The sequence below is a fragment of the Lolium rigidum genome, chromosome 1 (assembly GCF_022539505.1).
Source record: "Lolium rigidum isolate FL_2022 chromosome 1, APGP_CSIRO_Lrig_0.1, whole genome shotgun sequence".
NCBI lineage: Eukaryota > Viridiplantae > Streptophyta > Magnoliopsida > Poales > Poaceae > Lolium > Lolium rigidum.
The window spans coordinates 19,147,220-19,160,739 of record NC_061508.1 but is presented as its reverse complement, the minus strand read 5'-3'; the positions used below and the strand labels follow the sequence as shown (position 1 = coordinate 19,160,739).

Below are 13,520 nucleotides of genomic sequence, written 5' to 3'. Positions count from 1 at the left end.
TTTTTTAGGGTATTCCTCTTTTCTGTTTGTGAGGTTTTTTTTTTTTTTTGAGAATCTTCTGTTTGTGAGCTGCCAGAACAAAATTCGATTCTTTTTAGAAACAAAATTCAAAGTTGGGTTATGATAGGGCCCATGTTTCTTAGGGCAATCAGACCACACATGGCACGGCCCAGTCGAGATCAACAGAATCTTAGCGATAGCTAGGCCGACGGAGCACCCGATCACCAGCCCAGCCAAAATAACGGCCCATCTGAACTTTCTTCTCCATCAAAACCTCTGAACCATTCCAAGCTGGGATCGATCGATGGAAACGCGGATCATGGCAGGCAGCGGATGAGATGGATCAAGTTGGACCTGGCCAAGTCCACGACCCGATCTTGGCTCTCACCATGCATGCCGAGCTCCTCCTCGTCTGGCTATCTAGCAACCCGCGCCGCTCCATCGCTCGCCGCCCTTTATATCCCCTCGGTCTGACCGCCGCCAGTTACCACTACTTCACCGTGCGCGCGCCGCGATCGAGGATTTTCTCAGAAGAGGAATCTGTACGACAATGGCCGCCGAGGTGCTGCTCGGAGCCGAGCGCCGCGTCCTCATCAGCGGCTACGGCGCCCTCCCCGCGCCGCCGCCTCCGGATAGCCTGCTCGGCCGCCTGGACCAGATCGACCTACGGGTGCGTACGATTCTTGTTTACACGATTATTACACCTGTGCATTGGCATTGTTGTCGTGTGATGCCCGACCGATCTTGATGCGTTCTTGGTAACTGATTGCAGCTGAGGCAGCTGGAGGACCAGCGGTGGCCGTCCTCCGCCGCCGAGGACGTCGACGGCGGTGTCTGCTTCGCCGATTCCGACTCCCGCAGCGGCGCGACGGCGCGGCACCAGCACAGCAAGTCCATGCCCTCGGCGCTCCAGCCGCAGGAGAAGCAGGCGCACGTCCTGCGGGGCACGCTCATGGACCGCCTCAACCTGCTCGAGTCGCGCATCAGGCAGCTCAGCTGCGAGCTGGACCTGGACGGCGGGAGCGGCAAGCCCGCGTCCCTCGCGCCGCCTGTGGAGGATCGCGCGTGGTCCGAGCCGCCTCTGCCGGAGCCGCGCGGCGGAGACGTCATTCGCGCGCACGCCGCGGCGGGAGGCGCCGGGGCTAACTGGAGCGCCGTGCAGATCCTGCAGAGGGGCGCTCGCCAGCTCCACCGCAACAAGCCCAACCACCCTGCCAAGGTACGTGAACTCCATCGCATGCATTCTCCAGTACTAACACCGAGAAGAATTGCTTAACGCATATATGCGACTTCTGTGATGGAATTGCAGGTGAAGAAGCTCAAGGAGACCAAGTGCGCGTGCGAGGAGGAGAAGAGGAAGGCGGAGCGAAGCAACAAGGCATCCGCTGGCCGAAGGTGGTTCCCCATCGGGTGCTAATTCGAACAAACTGTTATTCAGGAGCTAGGCTAGCTCTGCATGGTGGACGGATGAACTGGTCTTTGTTGGATCGGCTCTTAATTATTGATTAGAATCTATATGTGTTTCCGTATGTGTTGCTATAATATGTGTTCTCTTCTGTATTTGTTTGTTCTTTTTTGTTCTGAATATATATGTACTAGTCCCGTATGCCTATTCATTTGTAAGTGTGTGTTAGCACTTAGCACTAGTTTATTCAAAGGTGTATTATCACTGTGTAGCTCCTTTTGTGTTTGCCATATGATAAACGTAGATAAAGTGTTTTGTTACCCTGATAAATAATCAGGCATATCTATGTTTTTTTTTTTCGAAGGGCCTGTGCCGAACATCATTAAGATAGAAAAGGAAAATACATAGTTTGGTTTAAGCACGGCTGAGATAGCCGAAAGCTAAAGTTTAAGCCACAGACGCAAAGCAAACCCCATGCAGGGGTTTTAGCCTAAACCACTGACACACACAAGCACCCTGCAACATCTAAAAAGCAACAATATATCCAGCAACTCTCCAGGCTCGAATGTCTCCAGTAATCAGCTCGAAGACCTTGCTTGATGTGCTAAAACCTTGCTGAAAGATGCGGCCATTGCGCTCCTTCCAAAGACTCCAGTGTACAAGGATGACCACCGTGTCAAAATCCCTCCGCAGATCTTTGGGAGCCTTCTTCCCTACTCTCAGCCACCATTCTCTCGTGCTTGTGAAGTTGTTGCTGGGGATAGGAAAGTCCGTCTTGGTCCAATCTCTAAACTTGCACCACACCTATGAGAGAACCGGCAATGCACAAATAAGTGAGTAAAGGTCTCATCGGTGAAGCTGCACAAAGGGCAGGTCGCATTGTGAGGCCAGCCGTGTTTCAAAAGGTATACAAGCATATTTATTCATTGTCGTTGTTCAAATCTGGCAGCCAATTATGTACGGCGATGATGAATCGGTCATTTTATGAGGGAGAGCGTGGGAAAATTAGCCATTGTATAGGAACGTATCCTCCGTCAGGCAGGGCGGCCACAAGCCCACAATTTATGCCAAATAGGGGTTCCAAATGGTGAATTTGACTTTTAACATTGGTTCCCTCCATTGTAGAGGGTATTGGCATAGCCAAATATTATGGTATGGGAGCAAGTAGCTGCTCCTGCAGCTTAATTTGTGCTCTTGCTAGCCTCTCTATTTATTATGGGCCATGAGAGAATATTAATTCTTTTAGCAATCTACGCACTATTGTAAACTTAGTCATTTGACGCCGTAGCTATTTTTTTCATTACGTGGCACATTTAGCATTTGACAACACTATGGATGCTCTCATATACTCATCAGGACCCTTGATGACATGGCAGTCCACGAGTAATGTTTGAGTCAGCATATGCTTAGGTAATTCTCTATCCTAGCCCTCAATTGTTTTTTCGTGATATGTGACCAAGATTATTATATGTTGCCGACTCAACACTTGTTTCCTATTGGCTCATATAGAGTTACCAGTGGAACCCATTAAGATTTCTTTTCATCTCATATATATTTGGACGGCCAAGATAGAAAGTTACCTACCTATATCTTTTTTGGAGCAACCGGCAGGAGCACTGCATATTCATCAAGAAGAGGGAAATTTGGTCAGTTCATAAGGGAAACTGGCCGAAAACCGTACAACCCAAACTCCACACGCCGGCCCCGAGGCCGTGCACCACACGAGCCGACAACACTCCCGCCCTAGCAAGAGGCATCACTCAAAACATAAAGCTCTCGGAGCCGCCGCTCCGACGTCCACACCGGTCCCGAGACCGCGCACACTCGCGACAACCGGAAAAACAACCCAAAACACAACACACCGGCCCCAAGGCCGCGCACGCTACGAGCCGACGACACTTCAGCCCACGCAAGAAGGGACGACACTCAAAGACACAGAAGTTTCGAAGCCGCTGCTCCGACGTCCACACCGGTCCCGAGACCGCGCACCCGCCTGGCCGGCGAAGCAGCTGCCACGCAAAGCAAACCAAAATTTGCCTAGCGGAGTACCAGACCTCCAAGACATCGCCCCCAAGGGGGAGACGACGATGACGCCACCGATGCCCGCTCTAGCCGAAGCCAAAGCTCGGGTTTTCACCATATATCTTGACCAAATCCATATATGCTCGGCAGTCCGCACTCCACACTCCACACTCCACGGTACACAACGACGATTACATATTCATCACGATTACACGAGCATCCATCCATTCACAAGTTTAAATACAACGAGGTGATGTTTTTATTTACTTAGTAATAAGCTGAATAGCATCGTGTGCATGCACATCCAGCTAACTAACCGTGGAGCTGTTGACGGACCTCGCTGACGCTGCTCACGCTGCCGACCCCGACGGTGACCGGGGCCTGGACACCCACGTCTACGAGCGCGCTTGCCTACTCCTGGTGGTGCCGGAGGAGACCATGGTTCCCAGCGGCGGTTACACCGGCGGCAGGCGCCGGGACTCCGGCGTGGTCGTGGCCAGGGAGGGAGCCAGGGTTGAGGGCGGCAAACGAGATGTACCTCTTTCCGCCGGCGTCGCCGACGACACACAGCGCTAGAAGCAGGACGGTGGTGAAGCGAAGGGAGGAGGAGGAGCGAACCACAGAGGTCGACATGACTGGCTCTATCGATTCGCGTGTGCAGCTCTGGGCAGGGGGCGGCCGTGCTCTCTGTAGTCTGTATTTGTAGGAGGGGTTGAGCCGTTGAGGAACCAAGGAGAAGATCAGCTCGATCGGGCTGCAGAGTGCAGCAGCTTCATTGAAGATGGCACATGCAGCTGCAGGAAGCTCGCCGTCGCCGTCGTAGGTTCGGCGCGGCGCCGGATGATATCCACTAGCCAGGTTCGGCGGCCGGCACGCTGCAGCTACTTGTGTAGGAGCTTAATTCAATCATGCCATGATGAGGGACTTGCCCACCGCGCGCGGCGCCGCAGACAGCTACTGGGCCGGCCCATTAACAGGTATGGTTTTGTATTTTTTTATTTTCATCTAAAAAATATTAAATCTGTTTAAGAACTTCACTAACTAAGAAAAATCAGAAAACATGAAAAAAATTCATGATAATAATTTTTATCTTTTACAAAAAATCATGACTATTCAACATGTCTAGAAAAATGTTCATGTGGTTAGAAAAAAATCATGATAATAATTTTTTATCTTTTCCAATGTAGCTTCGCGTGAGGCATGGATCATTCTAAATGTGGCCCAATTAAAGCTACTGCATATGTTTAATAAATCTTTTAAATATATCTTATTTCCATTTTATTTATAAAATTCAGTTTAATGATGAAATATTTGTTACCGAATATTTCTAGAAGTCTCTTGAATATTTTTTAAACCCAGTGAAAATATTAATCAACTGAACCGAGTCCACGGAAAATTAGGCCTCGTTCGTTTAATCCCTAGGAGCCAGGGATTGGCCTGGATTCGGCCCAGTCTTGGTTTTCCAGCCCGGCGAGGTAAAGTATCCAGCCCAGGAAAGTTTTGGTCTTCGGTTATGCTCGGAGGGAATTCTTTGCCCAGCCCATCCAAGACATTTACACTGTATCGATTTGGAAAGAAATCATCCCCGCTGGACCCGTGGAAAGATTTCCACGACGGAAGAGAGAGATCGAGCAAGGTTGCTTCATTCAGTTGGGTTGTTTCCAATTTCGCTCGTGGGATAACCGAACGCAAAAGTTAAGGCTTGGATTATGGGTAATCAACCAATGCGGGATTGGATGACTGGATCAACCAAATCCAAGTCTGGAGCAGATCCATGTCGGGATTCAATCCTAGGTAACCGAACGAGCCCTTAGTGAGAGCGACCGAGATTGGAAAAGTAGTTGATATTCCCGTTTCAGTTTCTTGGGTGGAGTAGTAGATAGGATCAATATCATCTGACGAATCTCCATCTCCATGTACTAAAACTCATATGATTCGGTTCACTCAATGTGATCTTCTCTAGAAAGGAGTCCAAACTAAACTTGCAAGTGCATCAAGTATTATTTCCCTTGGCCAAATCAGTTCAGAGTTCAGACATGATCACTATCAAGCTCCATCTCCATATACTAAATTTTTGTGCTATGCTTCGGCAATCGGCACACCCTATGCAATCTTAACGTCCAAATCAGATAAAACTTCACATGGTCACAATAGAAACCCACACCTCACAACAAGCATCATTACATAGTACTGGCTACTTGCCACTCGCTATCTCGGTGGCCTTATTAATTCATGGCGGCGGTGACACACTGATGAAAGATGAAGAGTACCGAGAGCATATATATACTGCACAAGAATCACTTCTTAGGTGGGGGAGTGAGCGCCGCCTTGAGCTTCTGCACGGTGGGTACGTCAGTCTTGAACGACTTGGCAAGAACCGCATCGTCGATGCCGGTGCCGAACACGGTGACGGGCACGGACACGGTGCCCGCGGCGGCACTGCCGAAAGCTGAGAGCGCGACGGCGGGGCTTTGCCCAAGGTTGTACTGGTAGTGCACCAAGCCCTTGGGGAACACGAACATGTCGCCCTCGGCGAGGTCCTTCGTGTACAGCTTGCCGGTAGTGTCGATGAAGCCGACGCAGAGCGTGCCATTGAGGACGAGCAGCAGCTCCGCGGCACGTGGGTGGGTGTGCGGCGGGTTGACGGACTCGGAGGGGAACTTGAGCATGGCGTACGACACGCTCTGCCCGTTCAGAGCCGGAAACTCCATCATGGTGGCCTTGGTCACCGTGAAGTTCTGCAACGCCGGTGGCGGCATCGGCATGGTCATGTTCATGGCAGCGCGGAAACCGGTGTAGGTGAAGAAGTCGCCGGTGATATTCATCGGCGGCATGCCGATCATTGACATGGGCACGATGAAGTCGGTGAGGATGTCGGGGTCGCCGGCTACGGCGGCCAGCGGTGCCGAGACCAGTGCAACCACCACCAACACCAAGGAGTAGCAGTTGTTGGACGCCATTGAATTTCGCTGTTGCTAAGAGATTGACGGATGGAGACTGTGCTTGAGAGATGCGGTGAAGACCTTGAGGTGTTATTTATACAAATAAGAAGCAACCGCATAGTGTGGTGAGGGTTTGAGAAATCGAGGCCGATGTATGAACATTCTAGGACTGCAGGCTGTAACCAGCTAGTGCTAACTGCACACATCTGAGGAAGGATTAACTGGACAATGTTATGCAAATCTTGGTGTCTCAGCGTATAAGCATATTGTGGGGCACACAAGAATATACCTGAATGCAGCACAAAAAAATTGTTGACATCATTTGGTAAAAAAATTAGGTGTTTGTTGTGCCTCACTCTCTAACATCACAACTCAATCCGATATGTCTAACATTTCACCAAATATGTAGCGACGAGGAACTTGATTGGTGATTCGGAATTCGTAGCAGTCGCATGCAAGTGGGGATATTACCTTTCAAGGTGAAAATCCAAGGTCTGCCTTAATTGGTTGTGCTTGGAAATGTTTTTGGTGAAGGCATGAGAACATGGGTTTTCTTTAGGGTGAAAAGCTAAAATCTTTAATCGGGTGATGACCGGCATCGCCTCGGGCGGCTTTCCGCAAGTCGGTTGCCTCATTGGACGCTGCAAGCTAGCCTTTCGCTAGGACGGTGGAGGTTGCTCTATCGACACCGACATACATGTCTCCCACGAGGTAGCCAACTATTGCTGAAGTGGTTGGTTTGGCTGCTACTTCACCTCTGTCGACCCAGACCACTTCGTCTTCGACGAGCACTCGTGTTGATATGGGCGCGATCATGCGACGTACACCCTCCCCCCGCCCCACCCCCCCACCCCCCCCAGCACCACCACCGCATCCGATTTTGCCGATGGGTCACTCCGACTCATCACAGTGGGTGGTTCAGGGCGTCGGCGGACAGAGCTACCGCGGCGGATGAGGATTCCTTGAAGAAATCAATGTGCCGCAAAGCGACACTTGGCATAACAATGCACATACATATATCATGATGAGTACTATGAGATTTAATCAGGGCATTACGACAAAGTACATAGACCGCTATCCAGCATGCATCTATGCCTAAAAAGTCCACCTTCAGGTTATCATCCGAACCCCTTCCAGTATTAAGTTGTAAACAACGAGACAATTGCATTAAGTATGGTGCGTAATGTAATCAACACAAATATCCTTAGACAAAGCATCGATGTTTTATCCCTAGTAGCAACAGCACATCCACAATCTTAGAACTTTCTCGTCATCTGTCCCAGCATTCAATGGAGGCATGAACCCACTATCGAGCATAAATACTCCCTCTTGGAGTCACAAGTATCAACTTGGCCAGAGCCTCTACTAGCAACAGAGAGCATGCAAGAACATAAATAACATATATGATAGATTGATAATCAACTTGACATAGTATTCAATATTCATCGGATCCCAACAAACACAACATGAAGGATTACAAATAGATGATCTTGATTATGATAGGCAGCTCACAAGATCTAACATGATAGCACAATGAGGAGAAGACAACCATCTAGCTACTGCTATGGACCCATAGTCCAGGGGTGGACTACTCACACATCGATCCGGAGGTGATCATGGCGATGAAGAGACCTCCGGGAGATGATTCCCCTCTCCGGCAGGGTGCCGGAGGCGATCTCCCGAATCCCCCGAGATGGGATTGGCGGCGGCGGCGTCTCCGGAAGGTTTTCCGTATTGTGGCTCTCGGTGCGGGGGTTTCGCGACGAAGGCTTTAAGTAGGCGGAAGGGCAGGTCAAGAGGCGCCACGGGGGCCCCACACAACAGGGCCGCGCGGGCCCCTTGCCGGCCGCGCCGCCCTGTTGTGGCGGCGCCTCGTGGCCCCACTTCGTCTCTCCCTCGGACTTCGGAAGCTTCGTGCAAAAATAGGACCACGGGCGTTGATTTCGTTCAATTCCGAGAATATTTCCTTACTAGGATTTCGAAACCAAAAACAGCAGAAAACAACGAATCGGCTCTTCGGCATCTCGTCAATAGGTTAGTGCCGGAAAATGCATAATAACGACATATAATGTGTATAAAACATGTGAGTGTCATCATAAAAGTAGCATGGAACATAAGAAATTATAGATACGTTTGAGACGTATCAGACCTCTTCACCGCGAACAAGGCGAACAAAGCCATCTACCTTGACAATGACTTTCGCCAGCTTGTGCAGGGATCCCTCTCCATCCACGAGTACTGTCGCCGCCAGAAGCACCTCGCCGATGCGCTCTCCGACAACGAATCTCCCGTGAGTGACCGCGCCCTCCTCCTCAACACCATGCGCGGCCTCGGCCCTCGCTTCGCCTCCGTCGCCACGGTAATCTCCATGACCGACCCGCTGCCAACCTTCCTCCGCACCAGGGCGATGCTCCTGATGGAGGAGATGCAGCAGGCCAACGCGGCGGCCACCTCCGCCACCACCGCTCTCGTCGCCCAGGCCTGCGGTCCCGCCTCTCCATGCCCCGGACCCGGCTGCCGCGGTGACGGTCCCACTCCTGGCACGGGCGCCGGGAAGGGCAAGCAGCCGGCCAAGCAGAAGGGCCGCACCGGCGGACGCCAGGGTGGAGGCGCCACCCAGGGCACCCAGCCCGCCCGCACGTCGGCCCCGACCGGCCCGTGGGTCTGCTTCTCCCCGGGTGCTGGCCAGTGGCGCGCCCCTCCTCTGGACAGGGCATTCTGGGCCCTCGCCCCCAGGCCTACACCGCCACCGCGCCGTCAACTTCGACGACTACGTGGGACAGCTCGGCTCTCATCGCCGCCCTCAACAACCTCGCGCTTCAGCAAGGTGGTTGGGTCATGGACTCAGGCGCATCCTCACACATGACCAACGACGATGGTAACCTCACTCGTTCCTCCCCCCTTCGCACTCCTCACTTCGTCACCGTCGGGGATGGCACCACCATCCCTATTGCCTCTTCTGGTTTCACCTCCTTTCGCACACCTTATGGTCACGTCTTTCGACTCAACCATGTACTCCTAGTACCGCACATTATTCGCAATTTGCTTTCAGTTCGCAAGTTTACCCGCGATAATATGTGTTCCATTGAGTTTGACGCCTTTGGTTTCTCTATGAAGGACCTGAAGACCCGTCGCGTGATTCTTCGTTGCAATAGTGACGGAGATCTCTACACTTTTCCCGGGAGGAGCAGCTTTCGCCGTTCTTCCTCCACCGCTTTGGTCGTCACCGCCACCGCCGAGCTATGGCACCAGCGTCTTGGACATCCCGGGCATGATGCCATGTCGGCTCTTCAGCGTCTAGATTTTATCAAGTGTAGTAAATTTAGTCGTACTCGGGTGTGTCATGCATGTCAGCTTGGCAAGCACGTCCGTTTGCCGTTTCGTCAGTCTACTACAGCGTCTAGTGCCATCTTCGATTTGATACATTGTGATTTGTGGACATCTCCAATTATAAGCACCTCTGGTTTTCGATATTACCTTGTCATTGTCGACGACTACTCTCACTTTTATTGGTCTTTTCCACTTCGCAACAAGTCTTGTGCTGCCTGCACGCTCGAAAACTTCTTCGCTTATGCGCCCACGCAGTTTGGTGTCACTATTCGCTCTCTTCAGACAGATAACGGTACCGAGTTCCTCAACAAGACTGTTGATACTCTCCTCACCACCCACGGCACCGCCTTACGGCTGTCATGCCCATACACCTCCCAGCAGAACGGTAAAGCCGAGCGTGCCATTCGTACCATTAATGATACTATGCGCACCCTTATGTTCCAGGATCACATCCCAGCTCCTTTCTGGGCCGAGGCTCTGGCTACTGCCACATACTTGCTTAATGGGCTTCGGGTAACCAAATATGAACTGGTACCATAGGCACTTTGACGGCAAAAGAGGCGAAAAAAGCAATCCATAGAAGGATTTGGCGCCGCTCACTAAATTCAGTGGTTAATAAAATTTGTAAATCGGTGGTTCCTGTTTGGAGAAGAATCAACAGAATAGCTAATAGCATAAAAACGGATCCAAGTAAAGTATATAGGAAAAACTGATATGCTGCCTTGATCTTTCTTTGTCTCGAACCCCATACCCCTATAATGATGGTAGAGTCAGGGGTGGCCCCAAAGCGGAATTGACCGGTGGTAGTTGGTCGAAGCTCCAGTGGGTAGCCACTCCCTTCTCAGGGAACCGTACGTGAGCCGTCCTAGTACAGCCATAAATTCCCAGGTTCCCTACACACGCCTCCATGGTCGTCGTCCCTCATACACTGATCTTCGAGTCTTCGGTTGCCTTTGTTATCCTAACATCGCGTCCACCGCCCCACACAAGCTCAGTGCACGTTTCATGGCATGTGTCTTTCTTGGGTATCCCTCCAACCATCGTGGTTACCGCTGCCTTAACCCTGTCACTGGGAGAATTCTCGTCTCACGACATGTTGTCTTCGACGAGACGGTTTTTCCTTTTCAGCATGCAGCTTCGTCATCCGCGCTTGCGCCTCCTGCGCCGCGCGGACTCGATGACCTCTTCGGCACGTCGACCGTGCCACCACCGCGAGATCCTGCACCAGCCCCCGCGCACCCCAGCGCCGACCCCGAGTGTGCCCGCCCCGGCCCCGAGCGCCCCTGCCTCGCCGCCGCCTCGCCCAGCCGAGCAGCCGGCTGCCACGCCGGTCCGACCGGGCCCTGGGACGGTCATCCCGGCGCACATGCCGGTCCAACCAGACCCTAGGCCGGCACAACCGGTCCCCAGGCCGGTCCAACCGGGCCCTGGGCTGGGTGTCCCTGCCACGGCTGCTGCCGACGCTGCCCCAGCGGCCACCTCGAGTGGGGCCTCCAACACTCACCGCACGCGCTCCGAATGCCAAGTGCGTCCCGTGGACCGGCTCAACCTCTCCGCCGTTGACTCCGTCACTGACGTCGTCCCCACCACCTTTCGCCAGGCAATGCAGGATCCTCAGTGGCGTGCTGCCATGTCTGATGAGTACCAGGCTCTCGTCAACAACAACACTTGGTCCCTCGTCCCTCGCCCTCCGCGTGCCAATGTTGTCACTGGCAAGTTGATCTTTCGTCAGAAGTTCCACTCGGATGGCACTCTTGCGCGCAACAAGGCCCGATGGGTCGTTCGTGGGTACTCCTAGCGCCCCGGCATCGACTACAAGGAGACTTTCAGCCCTGTTGTCAAGCCTGCTACGATCCATCTCGTTCTCCACATTGCTGTATCCAGCTCTTGGCCTATACGGCAGCTTGATGTGAAGAATGCGTTCCTGCATGACTCCCTGGACGAGGTGGTCTACTGTCAGCATCCCCCTGGGTTTGTTGATGCCTCTCGCCCTGACCACGTCTGTCGCCTCCACAAGTCCCTGTACGGCTTGAAGCAGGCCCCTCGCGCCTGGTACCACCGGTTTGCCTCCTACATCGCCACTCTGGGATTTGTTGCTTCCGCCACGGACATGTCTCTGTTTGTCCTCCACTCTGCGGCAGACACGGCATACTTACTGCTCTATGTGGACGACATCATCGTCACCACCTCGTCGACGAGTTTTCTTGAGGGGCTCCTGGCGCGTCTTCATAGCGAGTTCGCCATGACTGATCTCGGGGACCTCCACTACTTCCTGGGTATGAAGGTTAGCCGGTCCTCGGCTGGTCTCTTTCTGTCACAGCGACAGTATGCTCTGCATATTCTACAGCGGGCTGGCATGTTTGACTGTCACCCCTCACCTACACCGGTCGACACGTCCTCGAAGCTCTCCGCTTCCGACGGCGAGCTTCTTCCCGACGCCACCGACTACAGGAGCATCGTGGGCGGTCTTCAGTACCTCACACTGACGCACCCCGATCTCTCCTACGCTATTCAGCAGGCCTGTCTTCACATGCATGCTCCGCGCACGTCTCACTTGGCTCTCGTGAAACGTGTTCTGCGGTATGTTCGGGGTACACTGGAGTTTGGCCTCCAGCTCCACGCCTCCTCGTCGACCGCCCTTGTGGCCTACTCCGACGCCGACTGGGCAGGCGTCCCGGACTCGCGCCGCTCCACCTCCGGTTACTGCGTCTACTTCGATGATAGTCTCATCTCTTGGTCCTCCAAGCGACAGACCACCGTGTCCCGTTCCTCTGCAGAGGCTGAGTACCGCGCCGTCGCCCACGCTGTCGCCAAGTGCTGTTGGCTCCGCCAGTTGCTCCAGGAACTTCATCGCCCCCTGAGCTCTGCCACGGTTGTCTACTGTGACAACGTCTCCGCCATCTACATGTCCTCAAATCCGGTGCAACATAAACGTACCAAGCACATCGAGATAGACATCCACTTCGTCCGCCGCGAGAAGGTGTCCTTGGGAGAGGTCCGTGTTCTACATGTTCCGTCTTCCCACCAGTTCGCGGATGTCATGACGAAGGGATTACCGAGTCAGCTCTTCCTCGACTTTCGGTCTAGTCTCAACGTCCGAGAACCTCCCGCTGGGACTGCGAGGGGGTGTTAGATTGTACATATTGTATTTACAGTAGGACTATATTGTAATTGTAACCAAACCCTAGGCCTCTGGCCTATTATATAAACACCGGAACCCCACGTCATTATACGTGTGAGGCTTCCCCCAAAACCCTTCTACAGTCATCTTCAAAACCAAAAATATGACACCATTCATCAAGCAAGGGGCGAAAGTTAATATTCAATTATTCATACGTGAAACTTAATCCTATGGATTCTTCCTCCGGCATGACGGACAATGGCTAGCGGAATTTTTTTTCGAAATGGGGGAAATATCGCCCCAACTTCTGCATCCAAGGGATGCACACGGCTTTTTATTAGATTATTCACAACACCTTACAAGAGCAATACAAAAGATCAAACTGGAAGCCACCTCACTAAACCTATAGAGGGATGAAGGGGGTGATAATTCACCAACACACATCAACCAAAAACCAAATGCCTTCCCAGGCCGCCCAATAGCAGATGAGAAGCACATCCAGTCAAGCAGACTCCCAGCATACGCCAACGCCTACTCCATAGAAGTTGCTACCGTCGTCTTCCTCGACTCCATCTTCAAGAGAGATCATCGCATCGACCATGCCAGGCCTGCCATCGATGCCGCCACGGCGCCAGATGACTCCACCATCCTACGCGAGTCCATCACACTGCATCCGTCCCAAGACACCACTGCACCATGC

At 52.6% G+C, this 13,520-nt stretch overlaps 2 protein-coding genes across 2 annotated transcripts; one reads left to right on the top strand and one right to left on the bottom strand.

Moving 5' to 3' along the window:
• Positions 1–550: 550 nt before the first annotated feature.
• LOC124704963 lies at positions 551–1,417 on the top strand. Its single transcript, XM_047237029.1, has 3 exons — positions 551–670; positions 773–1,219; positions 1,310–1,417. The coding sequence occupies exons 1-3, from the start codon at positions 551–553 to the stop codon at positions 1,415–1,417; spliced, it is 675 nt and encodes a 224-aa protein (XP_047092985.1).
• A 4,307-nt stretch (positions 1,418–5,724) lies between these two features.
• On the bottom strand, positions 5,725–6,387 carry LOC124668500 (germin-like protein 9-3). Its single transcript, XM_047205628.1, has one exon. The coding sequence runs from the start codon at positions 6,385–6,387 to the stop codon at positions 5,725–5,727; it is 663 nt and encodes a 220-aa protein (XP_047061584.1).
• Between the last annotated feature and the right edge of the window lie 7,133 nt (positions 6,388–13,520).